At 41.5% G+C, this 15,796-nt stretch overlaps 1 protein-coding gene across 6 annotated transcripts in view; it reads right to left on the bottom strand.

Annotated features, from left to right (window-relative positions):
• Positions 1–15,796, bottom strand: part of LOC122542597 (AP-3 complex subunit beta-2) — a 240,980-nt gene that overhangs the window by 86,418 nt on the left and 138,766 nt on the right. For all 6 annotated transcript variants that reach the window (XM_043680543.1, XM_043680547.1, XM_043680545.1 and 3 more), the window contains 5 exons: positions 13,963–14,139; positions 11,212–11,309; positions 8,397–8,451; positions 5,538–5,609; positions 5,353–5,415 (listed from right to left, as the gene is read on the bottom strand). In XM_043680543.1, coding sequence (XP_043536478.1) covers positions 5,353–5,415; positions 5,538–5,609; positions 8,397–8,451; positions 11,212–11,309; positions 13,963–14,139 — 465 coding nt within the window. The remainder of the gene's footprint in view (positions 1–5,352; positions 5,416–5,537; positions 5,610–8,396; positions 8,452–11,211; positions 11,310–13,962; positions 14,140–15,796) is intronic.

Genomic DNA, 15,796 nt, shown 5'->3' with positions numbered 1-15,796 from the left:
CCTCAGAAACATTGACCTGGGGTTCTGGATTAACAGTCCAGTGACATGACCAATTTACCACCATTTCCCCTAAGTTTCTGTTCTGTGAATAATTTAGCAAGAAAAGAGGTTGTTTTCCTCGGAGCACAAAAGGTGAAGAGATTTGATGGAAGTATTCTAAATCATGATGGGTCTGATTAATTGATTGATTGATTGTTTTATTGTCATGTACACTGAAGTAAGTGAAAAGCTTTGTTTATGAGCAGTATCAAGCAGATCATAGGAAGCGAAGATGTACAGATCAAAAAGACTTAGACAGAGGCACACAGGTTACAATGCAGAGAGCATGTGCGAGGCAAGATCAGTATTAGCAAGATCAGCATTATTTGAGGCTAGGGAGTCCATTCATCAGTCTAATTACAGCTGGGAAGAAGCTTTCCTAAACCTGTTGCTGCATGTGTTCAGGCTTCTGTATCGTTTGCCTGATGGAAGAGGTTGCAGGAGATCATTACAGGGTCCAATGGGTCTTTGATGATGACAGCGTGTCCCGGCAGCAAGCCATGTAAATGGAGTCCATGGATGGAAGGTTGGCTACCATGGTGGTCTGGGCTGTGCACACTACCTTCTGTGGTTTCTTACAGTGCTGGGCAAAGCAGTTGCCATACCAGGCTGTTTTGTACCCAGACAGTATGTTCTCAATGGTGCAACTGTAGAAGTTGGTGAGGGTCCTTACAGATATGCCAAATTTCCTGAGCCAACTGAGGAAGGCGAGGCATTGTTGTGCCTTCTTGACTGTCACACCTACATGGGAAGTCCAGGAAATGTTATTGCTTATCTGAGGAACTTGATGCTCTCCACCCTCTCAACCTCAGTTCCATTGATGTAGATGGGGGTGTGCTCTCCTCCTTTCTTTCTGAAGTCAGTGATCAGTTCTTTAGTTTTGTCAACTTTGAGAGAGAAGTTATTCTCATTGCACCATGTCACCAGACATCTATCTCCCTTCTGTATTTTGATACATCATTGTTAGATATCCATCCCACTACAATGGTGTCTTCAGCCAATTTATAGATGGCGTCCATTTGGAATTTGACAACACAGTTGTGGGTGTACAGGGTATAGGGGGCTGAGGACACATCCTTGGGGGGCTCCAGTGATGAGCGCATTTGTGGAGGAGGTGTAGTTACCTATCTTCACTGATTGCAGTGTGTGGGTCAGAAAGCTGAGGATCCAGTTCCAGAGGTCAGAGCCAAGACCAAGATCACGGAATTCTGAGATCAGTCTGGAGATCAGGGGATAATGGTGTTCACAACGGAGCTGTAGTCAATCTGGACTGTAAATGTAGAGAAACTATGCCGACTGGTGTAAGTATCAATAGTAAGAGGGCACAGATTTAAGATAACTGGCAAAAGAAATAATGACAACATGAGGAAAACGTTTTCACACAAGAGACTGGTTAACATTTGCACAGTTTGAGAGTATGGGGAGGCAGTTCAAGCAAGGCCTTTAAGAGAAAACTGGATTATTATCTGGAAGAGAGTAAATGCAGGGTTATGGAGAGAAGGCTGCTAAATGACACTGAGCTAATTTGGAGAGCTGGCACAGACACAAGATTAAATGGTCTCCTCCCAAGCTGTAACCATTCTATGATTTAGCACAAATTAACAAAGTTAAAGCTGCAGTAACTAACTCCTCGAGTCATCACATTGTTCATTGTGCAGCCCACTTATTTAATTCAGTCACATTTCCGTTGTCTCCACCTGACCTCAGCTTGACCCCTTGTTTTCTAAAAACTACTTGGCGAAAACAGGATGATTATACCTGAAGTCCTTCAGGGCCATCTGATCAAACAAGTGATTTACTAATATCTTTACCATCAGAAACCTTTGCGTTGGTTGTAATTTTGAGAACAGGCATTCAAACCTGCAACTTTGTGTCAGGGTTATTATGGGATGGCTGGGGTGTGAAGCTAAATAGAGGATAATCTTCCCAGAACTACATTTCTGACATTTATCAAGACTTTCAAGAAGCCTCTTTCCTCTTTATGCAGCAATAAAAGAATAAGGGTTCTTCAAATAGAAGCAGCCATTTAATCAAAGTACGCTGCATTGCTCCCCACTATGTTTACTCTCACCAAGTTGCTTCCTCTCCACCCAATCCTCCACACCCAGTGTTTCTATTCCACCTTCCCTCTCTCACACGGTTTTTAATCTTTCTTTTTTCTGTGTGTCCAAGTTTGTCTTTTTTTCCCTCTCTCCCTACCTCCCCTCTTGCTTTTTCTCTCCCCATCCTTTTCCATTTCTATTTCTCTTTCATCATTCTAACCATTAGTTTCTGTCTCACTTTCTCTTCTCCATGTCTGTTGCAGGTTCTTGTTTACTCTCTCTCTAGCTTGTTTCGCTCTTTCTCTTTCATTCCCCCAGTTTCTGTTTCTCACCTTCTTCCCCTCTATAGCGTGTGTTTTATTACCGCTCTCTTGCCTCCCACAATTTCTAGCTCTTTCATCCCCCACCCCAAGTTTCAGTTTCTCTCTTTCTTCCCAATTGATGTTTTGTCTTTCTTTCTGTTTCTCATCTGACTTCTGTTTCTCTCTCTTTCCCATTCAGTTGCCCTCTCAGGACTCAGAACTTCCAAACAATATTCATTGGCCCTAAATGTTATTTGCTTCACAATTAACAACAAAGTGGTGCATTTGGAACAATTCCAAGGTTGGAGATTGAGTGTTGGATAGACCAACAAGGCTCAGACAACATGATCTGGTTCTAAGCCATACCTCTGGAATGCTATAGATTTCATGAACAATATATACAGTAACACTTCCTCTCATTTGCTGACAATAGCTCAAGAAAACTAATTGCACAGTTCCAAAAACCAGGAAGCATGAGGACTCTAATTCATCGAGGCAGCAAATTCCACAATTTCACCACTGACTGGGTAAAAACATTTTTCTTAAAATCCTTTTGGATTTATTAGTGACCGTCTTATATTTATATTCTAAAACAGGTTAGTTTTAACCTGCACTATATACAGAAACATTTTTTTTCTCTCGGTTAAACTGTGTTAATTCCTAATTCTTGTACAGTTTGGTCCAAACTGTCTCCTCTGCTGAACTCAATAGGTCAGATATTTTTGCAGAAGTATTTAGTTCTTCCAATCAGAGATGGTTGAATACTGGGTAGATGTAGTGTTCACTTAGTTTCTTACATTATAACAATTGCTACATTCATCAGTTCTTCATTGGTTGTAAAATACTTTGGAGCATCCTGAGATTTGTAATGTAATTCAATGACCCAAAAGAATGTTTAAACATCAGAACCTTCTGCATAGGAATGCAAAGTTCTCCCCTTAATATATACATACATGATTACTCAAACACAGGTACCTATACACACTCAAAATTGTGCACATTCATACACATCCTACATGCACACACACACACATGCACACCCACAAGTGTATATGCAGCTACATATCTGTGTATGTGCATGCACCTACTCAAGCATACACTCACATACACACACTTACACAGCTAACACAAAGGACCATATAGGAATGGTTCACTTATAGTAACTTTCTAGCTTTAAGGTGGTAATCATTATAACTTACAAAGGGTGTCAGCTCATCAATGTTGTTCTACTGTTCTCACATGAACCATGCAGTTCAAACCCACTCTCTCTCATTCAGTACCCACTCCCTTAACATCCATCTCATCCATTCTTACTCTTCTAGCTGCTCTACATGCTTACAACAGTACAACTGTCAAATTCACTTTCAGTAGAATTCATGGGCTCTTTCTACAACCGTTTGTAGGAGCAAATCTCACAATCCAGTCTCCAGTTGGAAAATATATTTAGATTACTTGCAGTGTGGAAACAGGCCCTTCGGCCCAACAAGTCCACACCGACCCTCCAAAGAGCAACCCACCCAGAACCATTCCCCTACATTTACCCCTTCACCTAACACTACGGGCAATTTAGCATGGCCAATTCACCTAACCTGCACATTATTTTTGTACTGTGGGAGGAAACCGGAGTACCTGGAGGAAACCCACGCAGACACGGGGAGAATGTGCGAACTCCACACAGACAGTTGCCTGAGGCGGTTATTGAACCCGGGTCTGTGGCGCTGTGAGGCAGCAACGCTAACCACTGCGCCACCGTGCCACCCAGAATCTTTCTGATTACTACTTTCCAATCACTAAAGTTGATGTGTAACAAACATCATGGAAGAATATAAAATAGGAGAAGGAGCAGGCCATTCAGTCCTTTGAGCCTGCACCACCATTTCAATACGATCATGGCTGATTATCCTCCTCAGTATCTTGTTCCCTCTTTGTCCCCACACTCTTTGATCCCTCTAGCTCTAAGAACTGCATCTAATTTTTGAAAAAATTAAATGTTTTGGCATCCACTGCTTTCTGTGGCAGAGGAATCCACAGGCTCACCACTTTCTAGACGAAGAAATTTTTCTTCAACTCAGTCCTAAGTGGCCTACCCAGTATCCTTAGACAGCAACCCAGTTCTAGACTCTCTGGACTCTCTCGGATACATCCTTCCTGCATTTAACCTGTCTAGTCCAGTTGAAATTTTACATGTTTCTATGAGAATCCCCTCAAACTCCTAAATTCCAGTGAGTACAGTCCTAATTGATTCTGTCTTTCTTTGTACATCAGTCCTGCCACCCCAGGAATCAGTCTGATAAACATTTGTAGCACGCCTTCCGCAGCCAAAATGTCCTTCCTCAAATAAGGAGGAGAAAACTGCACACAGTGCTTCAGGTGTGGTCTCACCAAGGCCCTTTACAATTGCAGTAAGACATTCCTGTTGTTGTACTCCGATTCTCTTGCTATGAAGGACAATGTACGATTTGCCTTCTTCGTTGCCTGCTGCAGGACATGGTTTATGGTGACATGGTTTAAAACCCCCGAGGGGTTTAATTCTGGAAATGAATGACCATGGAAATAATTTTGATTTTTGTGAGAAGATAGCTGATTCACAATGTCCTTTAGAGAAAGAAATCTGCCATCCTTATCTGGTCTTGCCCTACATGTAACTTCACTCATAGTAACTTTGCTGATTTTTGACTGCCATCTGAAATGGCCCAGGAAACCACTCAGCTCAAGAGCAGTTAAAGTCGGCAACAAATTTTGGTCTTGCCAGCAACACTCTCATCCCATGAGAGAATGAAGAAAAGTGAATAAAGCAGAAGGTTATCACTGCTCAAGTCACAATAAAATGGGGCAGAAGGATATTAGTGTCCCAGTTGGAATGAGGTATGGTGGAGAGACTTCGCTGGTGCACTGAGAAGCAGCTGGTGTTAATCACAGCGTGTTACACAGGAAGCACTGAGTAGTGCGAATGTCTGTTCCATCCTTACCTGGAACTCACGGAGAATGGTTGATATATTGGTCTCACTGGCCAGATTGGTCAGAACTTCCAACTGCAAAAGACAAGAGAGAGATGAATATTATCTTGGTTTTCTGTGTGGAGCAGCTGTAACCAATCTGTTACTCTGTAGCACTAATATATGCAAATCAACAGCAATTGTGAGTGCACACCCACCTTCAGCACTTTAATCTGCGTTGGGTCAGTGGATCTGATGTAGAAACTCTTCAGGTGGGGCTCAAACATTCCCTTAAAAATAAAAATCAGAAGGGGTGGTCAATAATGTGCTCATTACATCAGAGATTTGACTGTTTATCTGTATCTATGGTAACCTTGTGAGACATGAAACATCTGCAATATTCTTCAATTATTCTCACCCTCACTCAAATTTTCATAACTTCATTGTCACTGTTTTCTGCTAATTTATGAGAGCTATTTATTCATCATCCTTATACAATCAGACAAACAGCAGAGAAACATCACATCTGAACCATTGTATCTGTGCCCTGACCCTTGAAAATCCACAAGCCTGACCACCCTGGCCGACCCATTGTCTCAGCATGCTCCTGCCCCACTGAACTCATCTCTACCTACCTCGACACTGTCCTATCCCCCCTCGTCCAGGAACTCCCCACATACGTTCGAGACACCACCCACCATGTCCTGGCAGATGGGATTAGTTTAGAATGGCATCATGGTCAGCACAGCAATGGTGGACTAAAGAGCCTGTTCCTCTGCTGTACTGTTCTATGTTCTAATCAGTTTAAAATGAACTAGCCGAAAATGCAAGGTTTCTTGGTGAAAGGAAAATGAAATCTATTACTCACAATCCCTCCAATCAAAATAGTAAAAACATTATGTGATACGCACACAAAAACACAGATAATATGTTTAAAAGGGTTACGGTGTCTATTACAGACAGGAAGGTAAAATAAATAGCATTTTAAAGTTCTTGAATTATGAGAGTGAAACTTGACACCACAATTGTTTTGCTGTTGTCTTGTTTCCTCAACAGTGACAGAGTTTGCAGACGTCCTTGAGATCTCAATGAATGGCTGTTTTTCCAAGTTGCTTTTTCATTGGACACTGGTTCCTGAGCTGGAGACAGACAGGGAGAGAGGAACTTGTAACGTCATTGCTGTTATTTCTTTCCTTCTCTGCCTTTTTTACTTCAAACTAGTTCTTTGATATCGGTCCATTTATGTTTTCCTGAATCTGTTCCATTGTCCTTCTGAGTTAGCAGAGCACAGCAATTCAGGCAGCATCCGAGGACAGGCAAAATCGACGTTTCAGGAATAAAGGCAGAGAGCCTGAAGCGTGGAGAGATAAGCTAGGGGAGGGTGTGGGTTGGGAGAGAGTAGCATAGAGTACAATAGGTAGGTGGGGAAGGAGATGAAGGTGATAGGTCAGGGAGGAGAGGGTGGAGTGGATAGGTGGAAAAGGAGCTGGGCAGGTCGGGCAAGTCCGGACAGGTCAGGGGATCGAGTTGCTGGAGGTTAGAAGCTAGGATGAGGTGGGGGAAGGGGAAATGAGGAAACTGTTGAAATCCACATTGATGCCCTGGGGTTGAAGTGTTCCGAGGCGGAAGATGAGGCGTTCTTCCTCCAGGCGTCTGGTGGTGGCCTGGGGTTGAAGTGTTCCGAGGTGGAAGATGAGGCGTTCTTCCTCCAGGCGTCTGGTGGTGAGGGAGCGGTGGTGGAGGAGGCCCAGCACCTCCATATCCTTGGCAGAGTGGGAGGGGGAGTTGAAATGTTGAGCCACTGGGAACACTTCAACCCCAGGGCATCAGTGTGGATTTCAACAGTTTCCTCATTTCCCGTTCCCCCACCTCATCCTAGCTTCTAACCTCCAGAAACTCGGTCCCCTGACCTGTCCGGACTTGTCCGACCTGCCCAGCTTCTTTTCCACCTATCCACTCCACCCTCTCCTCCCTGACCTATCACGTTCATCTCCTTCCCCACTGACCTATTGTACTCTATGCCACTCTATCCCCAACCCCACCCTCCCCTAGCTTATCTCTCCACGCTTCAGGCTCTCTGCCTTTATTCCTGATGAAGGGCTTTTGCCCGAAACGTCGATTTTGCCTGTCCTCGGATGCTGCCTGAATTGCTGTGCTCTTCCAGCACCACTGATCCAGAACCTTGAAAATCTGTACCAATCCAGTTCATCCCACTCCTTCTGCTCTACATCCTTGCACATTTTCTTTGTACGTTCATAGATTTCTTGTCATCTCCACCTCCAGTTCTTATGGCCAATTTTCTTAACTCTGTTTTCTCTGGTTATCAATGCTTCTGGCAATGGAAACTATTTCTCCCACATACCCTTTCAAATCCCTTCACAACAGTGAATCTCTCTGTAAAATCAGGCAAGTAGCATCCCTAGCTCTGGGCCAGAAGATCCAGATTGGAGTCCTATTCTAGAATTTGGTGAATCCAAGGAGGACGAAGGAAGATATATTCATAACGCAGCTAAAAGTATTTAGTATCAAAAGTATTGAGTATCAACTTGTAAATCCTTCCAACACTTGCCAGTGGTATATGTAAAGATTCCTGGTCAGCCATGTGATGGAGAGGAATTGGAGCCTCAACTATCATTACGCATTGCTCCAGACGATAACGTGTCCAAGTTTTATTGCTCCAGCAAGTCAGAATCCTTGAGTGAACTGCTACATAGCACACCTATTACTCCACTCCTTTCAAGAAAACAATCCTAACTTCTGTGAACTACTTCAGTTCCTCTCATTTCTGTTGCCCATGACAGTTCATTTGAACTACAAAATAGTGTTTATTACCCATCCCCAGTGCTAACAATTCTCTGTTCTCAACATTAATGTCACAGGATCAAACAAAATAGCCCAGATTGCACCTTAGCCAAAGTCTTGCTTATTTCTTGATGTTGTCAGCCAGACTAGACATGAGCAAAGGGGCTTTACATTTATAGAAACAGTAACAACAGAAATGCCCATCAAAGTGATGCAGGATTTGTAACACAGGGGAACTTCAGGTTCCTGAAGGAATTGAAATAATCATGACTCACCCTTCGTTTGATTGACATGGAGGCAACATTCTGCAGCACCACAAACTGCACTTCACTGTTTGGAGAGAGTGAGGGGGATAGATAGAGAGAAAGAGAGAGAGAGAGAGAGAGAGAGAGCTATAATTCATTGCACTTAAATCAGCTAAACTAGCCCATTTACCACACCCAAGCTTCGCTCAATTATTATGGTAATGAAAACTGACTGTAAAGGAAGACACCACAATTTAAAGGACACAGGCAGAGTTTCAGAGGAGATGTTAAAATCCAAAGATCTCATGGCACAGTAGGTAGCATCTCTAGAACAATACCCCACTTGTACTCACAGGTAGACATAAAAGATCCCATGTTCAACAATCACTGGATTTTAGAATGAGAAGTGATCTTATTAAAACATGTAACATTCTGAGGGGCTTCACAGTATAGGTGCTGAGAAGAGGAATCCAGAATAAGGGGGCACAGTTTCAAAATAAAGGTTTCCTATTCAAGACAAAAATGAGACGGAGGATTTTCATTTATCAGACGGTTATTAATTTTCAGAATTTTTCAGATTTCAAAAGCATCTCATTGGCTGTGGGTGGCCTGAGGACATCTTGAGGTTGTAAAAGTTACTGTATAAATGCAAGTGTCTCTTTAAGCTTAATGGAAGAATGATTGCTGAACAAGCTGTTTCAGTTAATGGGAAGGCTCTGGTGAAGAATAAGCAAAAAATGACTTGCATTGACAATCTTCGAGGAGAAAATGAAGACTGCAGATGCTGGAGATCAGAGCTGAAAATGTGTTGCTGGAAAAGCGCAGCAGGTCAGGCAGCATCCAAGGAGCAGGAGAATCGACGTTTCGGGCATAAGCCCTTCTTCAGGAAGAAGGGCTTATGCCCGAAACATCGATTCTCCTGTTCCTTGGATGCTGCCTGACCTACTGCGCTTTTCCAGCAATACATTTTCAGCTTTGCATTGACAATCTGTCTCAGGATCTCAGGAAAAAGACTAAAGCCCAACAGTAGGTGACTAGAATACAGGTCTTGAGAAGTTAAACTGAAGAAAGCAAAGTCTGGACATTTTTATTAATATCAGTATATAGTCTGATCATTTTTATTAATATCAGTACATCAGCTCATCTCAGACCATCTCAGAGGAGACACCAATGCATCTGAACACTCCTTGATGCCGAGCTCTCGTGATGGCTGTTGTTGAGCTCTTGAGGAGACCCCATCACTAACTGGTCTGGTCATAGGGCAATTTCAAAGTTGTGGTTAACCCAAAATCAAAGCCATCTGAAAAGATCAATTCATTGTCCAGTTCCCAAAAACTTAGCTGGCAAATTAGGAAATTAGAACATGCACATAGCTGTCTGCCATGCTAATTCCTTTTTAATTTATTCTTTTATAGGATTTGGGCATCGCTAGCCTGGCCACTTATTCCCAATTACCCTTGAGAAGACGATGGTGAGCTGCCTCTTGAACTGCTACAGCTAATACATTGTAGATACATGCACAGTACTCTTAGGGTGGAAGTTGCAGGATTTTGACTCAATGACAGTAAAGGAACAGCAATATAGTTCCAAGTCAGGAAGATATGTGATTGTATGACAGGACAATGCAGGGATGGAACGGGAATAAGCATCTTATTTCTGCACATCAAGTTGACATGACTATAAGGATGCAGACCAATGATCACTCAAAGGCTCTTTGAAACAGACTGTTAGATTTATCTCCAAAAAGACCGATTTCTGAAATTTTTCATCTTGCAGTCATTAGGACAGACACTAGAATGTCAAATTTCAAAGAATTGTAGGAATTTGTACTACAGATGAAAATGGTGCTGACTGGTGACAAAATTGATTCTGATTGGTTCAGCAATGATGCTTCTCAAGCTTTTGGGTATTTCAAAATGCAATGCAAGTCTTGAATACTTTCATTTTGTTTGCAGAGAACGGATCCCTCCATATCTTAAATTCATCATTACAGTAGCTATTAGCAATACAGTATTGTCCAGCAAGTGTTGCTCAATCACAGAATCACATTAGATTAGATTAGATTACTTAGTGTGGAAACAGGCCCTTCGGCCCAACAAGTCCACACCGACCCGCCGAAGCGCAACCTACCCAGACCCATTCCCCTACATTTACCCCTGCACCTAACACTACGGGCAATTTAGCATGGCCAATTCACCTGACCTGCACATTTTTGGACATCTAACAGTAGTCACTGTATTTCAGATTTTGCAAGTGTGGGCCAGTTGAGTATGGTCTGTACTTGACTTATTTCAAGCAACTAAAGGAACATAAGCAGATGAGCTTATAAATGGCTCATTTCCATTTGCTAGAAGTGATGAATATATGCAGGGATCCACACTCTGTGATCAAAACGAATATGCTCAATTCTTGCACTTTTTAAAAATTACCTTGGAGCTTGGGGAGCCTAAAAATATTGCATAGCCCCAATCAGATTCACCTTACCAATAATTTAACACGAATCTGCACTATGTATTTAACTAAAAACAAATCCTTTATGGCCCCAACGTGGGCGAAATAATGACTTCTCACTCTGACTGAAATGCCTCGTAACCTCCCCATTGCAAATGAAACCCTGAATACTTTTTTGCATGTGTGATTGATAGTGCTTCTGGCAAGCAGAACACCAATGGCAGGTATTTCAAAACCCCCTGCAAGTTGAGCAGGAACCCTGCAAGATCAGAGCTGGTCATTGACAACAGCACTCAGGTTCAATAGAAATCAGGAAGTTCTTTTCTTCTTCAGATGTGATGGACATCTCTAGCTATTGAAATTCAGACGCATTTGCTGAAGATGTACTGCTTACCTGTGACTGCGTAGCAGGCGAACGAGAGCCTTGGCTATCACACCAACCTCTGCTTTGGGAGCAAGGTGGAAATAAAGTTGTGCCACAGCCATCACCACCTGAGGGCCAAGGAGACAAAGGAAGAGATCAGCTTTGAGCAAGGGAACCCTGACGGTGCCAACATTTGGACCAGGATGGCTGCAGGCGAAGGTAGGAAGCACTGTTGACGTGAACTGATGTGACTATTTCTTCATTTTCCTAATTAGCTGCTTTCCCTTTAGCTGGTTTGCTATCAATACATTACTGATTTCAACATGACTCTCAGTTGATATGCCTTCTATTGGAAATACATGTTTATATTTAAGGAGTATTCTCGAAAAATTCTTGAAGATTTGAACTATTAGATATTTTCATGATTGAAGCAGGATGGTTTCTTTGAAATTAGGTCAGCAGTTAAATGTATGCTATGGACTAACTGCTTTTTACATGAAATCAAGTGAATTTAGAGTTACTGCTTAGGAAAGTTTTCAAGGAGATAAGATATGCGATTAACTGCCTTAAACAAAAGGAGGTAAGGTGGCTTTAAGAGGATTACAGGCCCCTATACTAATATAATATGGACTTTATTGCTTTAAATACTGAAAAATCGGATTAGGATCCCCTATACTATTAAATGCCTAGCAAACCTCTTTGGACTGAACAGTTCTATTCTTCAGACTTAGAAATCTGTGTAAGGAAGCAATAGGACTCTCTCCTGAATCCTGTTCTACACAGAAGTTCCTATCAGCCGGTATTTCTGTGTACCTGGTAACACCTGAAGGATTGGTCTGTGACCAATTCTCAGAGACTCAAATCCAAATTGGTTGGAATCAGAATTGGACATCCATCATCAATCTACAGCTGTCAGCAGTTCAGCTTTGTTGACAGGAGAAAGTGGACATGCAAAGTCATCACACTTTATCCTTTGATTCCAGACCCTTGGCCTGCAGGAGTTGTTTTATCCCTCTTGCTTTTCAGTTAAAAGAACGTAACCTCTGCAGAGACTTTCTTTTCATGCTGTTTAGGTGTCTCTTTGCATGAGACAGAGGGGAAATAGTCTAATTTTGGATCATAGCTTAACTAGGCTTTAACCATGTTCTTCAAGATTAAGCCTTGTTTATAATAGACAGATTATTTAGAGTTCATTAAAGAAGCCTGGTGGACACTTCTTCTATTCTGAATGATAGTCCAAAAGAGAAGTGATTGGTCATTTGGTGATTGAATCAACACATTTCTGCTAATGGTGTGACTGGTGGAGTCTTGTATTTTGATTCCAGTACCAGTGTAATCCTTCCTGCACAATCATAACATTTCTCCATTTCCCGCCCTGAAAACTTTTACCTTTCAATTATCATTTTCTTCTTTTCCATTATTAATGGTCCAGCCTTACTTTCTATTGGACTAATGTTCACTTTGTTTCCTCTTTTCCTTCTTAAATATCAAAAGAAACTCTCACTATCTGTTTTCATATTTTTAGCTAGCTTTCTCTTGTACTCTAAATCTTCCTATTTTATTCATCTTTTAGACAATCTTTTCTGCTTTTGATATTCTGTGCACTCTTTTGTCCTGCCTGTGATCTTTGGTCAATAATATGCTTATTTTTAAGATTTATTAAATCTCTAGCTTCTTTAGTTAAACAGTGATGATGGTTGTTTCCATCTGAATTTTTCTTTATTATTTGAATGTATCTATTCTGTGTATTTGGGAATATTCCCTTGAATGTCTTCCAATTCATCTTCATTGACCTATCCATTCACCTGATTTGTCAGTCCACTTTTGCTAGCTCTGTGTCATGCTCTCATATTGCCCTTATTAAAGTTTTAAAATACCAGTCTTGGCCACACTCCTCTCTCCCCAAATTGAATATAAAATTCAATAATATTATCATTGTTGCTACCTAAGGGCTTCTTCATTGCAAGATTATTAATTGTGCTATTTTGTTGCACACTAGAAGGAGTGACATAGCCTGCACTCTGGTCAGCTCAAAAACATTCTGTTCTAAGAAACTGTCTTGAAAATATTTTATGAAACCCAGATCTAAGCTCCCTTTATCCATCTGATTTTACAGATATTAAGATTTAGATTAAAATGTTCCATGATTATTGCTCTACTTTTCCTTAAAGATTGTTTAGCCCTACCCAAGCAGGACAGAAAGTTAAAACTTAAACAATAAATTTAAATTGAAATGTTAATTGAAAGCATGCAGTATTAAATTTTATAAAAGAGTTTAACTCTTAAGATTCACTCCCTTATAAATATTTCTGTGAGTCCCATGCTAAGTTTAAGTTTTATTCTTTTATGGCATATGAGTATTTCTGTCAAGACCTGCAATGGTTGTCAATCCCCAATCACCAGGGTGGGTTTCTCATCAATTTCAGACGGCAGTTATGAGTCATCCACACTGCTCTGCGTCTGGAATCACATGGAGGCCCAGCTGGATAAAGATGGCAGGTTTCCTTCCCCAAAAGACAATGGTGAGCCAGAAGGATTGTTATGACAATTGATGAAAGCTGTATTTTAATAATAAAATTTAAATTCCACCAGCTACTGTGGTGGAATTTGAACTCACGTCATCACAATATTAGCCTGAGTCTCTAGTTTAGCGGTTCAGTCACATTATCAAAACACCACCATCTCAGCCTGACGTTTGTAGCTTGCTGGCAGTATTTCCATATTAAAGGCATATTTGCACCCCTTAGGCATGGGGACCTGCCCCAAAATGCTACAGCTTACCGCAGCATTCCGGCTCTGGAGAAGAGGTTTGGTGTTGCGAAGCAGTAGACGATGGTCAGGATCCATGACATACGGTTTCCGTTTTGGAAGCACAGCTGCATCCATTTCCCCTTGCTTGGATTCCTCCTCATCAGATCCATAAAATGCTTTTTCTGGGTTTTCCTCCAATAAAGATTCCTGCCCACAGTGACCAGGAAACAAATGGCACTGTTATAATCCATTGGGAAGCCAGGTAACAAACAGATAATTTATACAGGGGAGCTAGGCAAAGAACTAAATTTTACACAAACATTTATGAAGATCACTCAGTCTATCCAGCTTCCCCTGAAGCATGCTGGCTCCATCGATAATATGTATTAATACAGAATTTTCAAAGTACTACATCTTTCCAAGGCCCCTAACAGAAATCCTATGAAACAAAATTTGACACCAAGTTACTAGGGGGCATGACTAAAGATTGGTCAAAGTGGTAGGTTTTAGCAAGTGTTTTAAAGTTTAAAAGAGATAGGGAGGTTTGGGGAGGAATTTCCTCTGCTTGGAGTCTAGAAAACAGGATGCATGGCTGCCAATGGTAGGGCAATTAGAATCACAGATGCCACTGCAGGCATCTACTTGCCCCCAGTGATGTGAAGGATTGATCTAGCCACATCGCCACAGAATTCCTTGTGAACAGTTGCTGAAGAAAAACAACTTTGACCACAAGTCCATCACATAGTGGTCAGCACGTAATGTCCTCAAGATCCTGTCTGAAAAGATGGTGGATCCTGTTAGCTGATTCCCTCAACAGACCGCCCAAGCCATTTGATCGAATTCCTCACCACCAAAATGCAGCATGTGGTGAGAACAGCCCTCTCTGTCAGATCCTTCCTGCACACTCTGCCCTTCCTCACACTGGTGGGGAAGAGACTGTCATTCAAGCAGGTCATAAGCAATGCAGTGGTGTTTTGTGAAATAAGAACATAAACTGAGATGAATATCAACTTCAGCTAGGGCAACATTAACTCAGTGAGATATGTTCTTTGATCTGCTTGAAACATGATAATCTTCCAGTACAAAGAGCTGCCAGTGTCTGAATGTTACAGGTTGGAACATTCCAGGAATATGTGCTCAAGTTGCGCCAAAGTCTGGAGCAGCTGTGGTAAACTCTCCCGTAATACTTCACCAAGAAACTAGAAATCATCTAAAACTCCTTGGTAGTATCCATCAAAAAATGTTTGACATTAAATATAAATTATGCATATAACACGTAATTTTATATGTGATGAGGTACCATAGAGTGCCAAGTACTTCGCTGAAAGAAGTGGATCTGATTTGTTCTTTGTAATGTCATACTTTTACAATGTTATGAATTTAGTATATTTTTGGGAGAGAAGGTTATTAAAATCAGGGATACTCATGAGGCCAGAATTGAAGGCGCAGAGGTATTTTGCAGGGTTACAGGGTTAGACGAAATCATAGAGGTAAGGAGCGAGGCCACGGAGGAATTGAAAATGGTGACTGGAATTTAAAAATCAAGAATTTAAAAAACAAAGAACAAAGCTGATTAGGAAATGGGACCTGGTGTGAGTTGACAGCAGTGATGAAAATATCTAACTCAGGGCATTAAGGAAGGATGGGGTAAAATGGCATCAATACATTCAAAGGAAAAGCCAATAAACACAGAAGTCAGAATGGAATAGAAAGAAATGGTAAGTTGACCAGGAGTGGGCTCAGATCACATGGTCAAATGGCCTGCTTCTACGTAGTTAACTGTTTTGGAAATTGAAATGCCAAACTTGTACAAAACAAAGACCAAAGTGTGTTGGTAGAGATCCTGGGAAATAACTTGCAATAT

The sequence above is a fragment of the Chiloscyllium plagiosum genome, chromosome 40, assembly GCF_004010195.1.
Source record: "Chiloscyllium plagiosum isolate BGI_BamShark_2017 chromosome 40, ASM401019v2, whole genome shotgun sequence".
Lineage (NCBI taxonomy): Eukaryota > Metazoa > Chordata > Chondrichthyes > Orectolobiformes > Hemiscylliidae > Chiloscyllium > Chiloscyllium plagiosum.
This window is presented reverse-complemented; position numbering and strand designations above follow the sequence as displayed.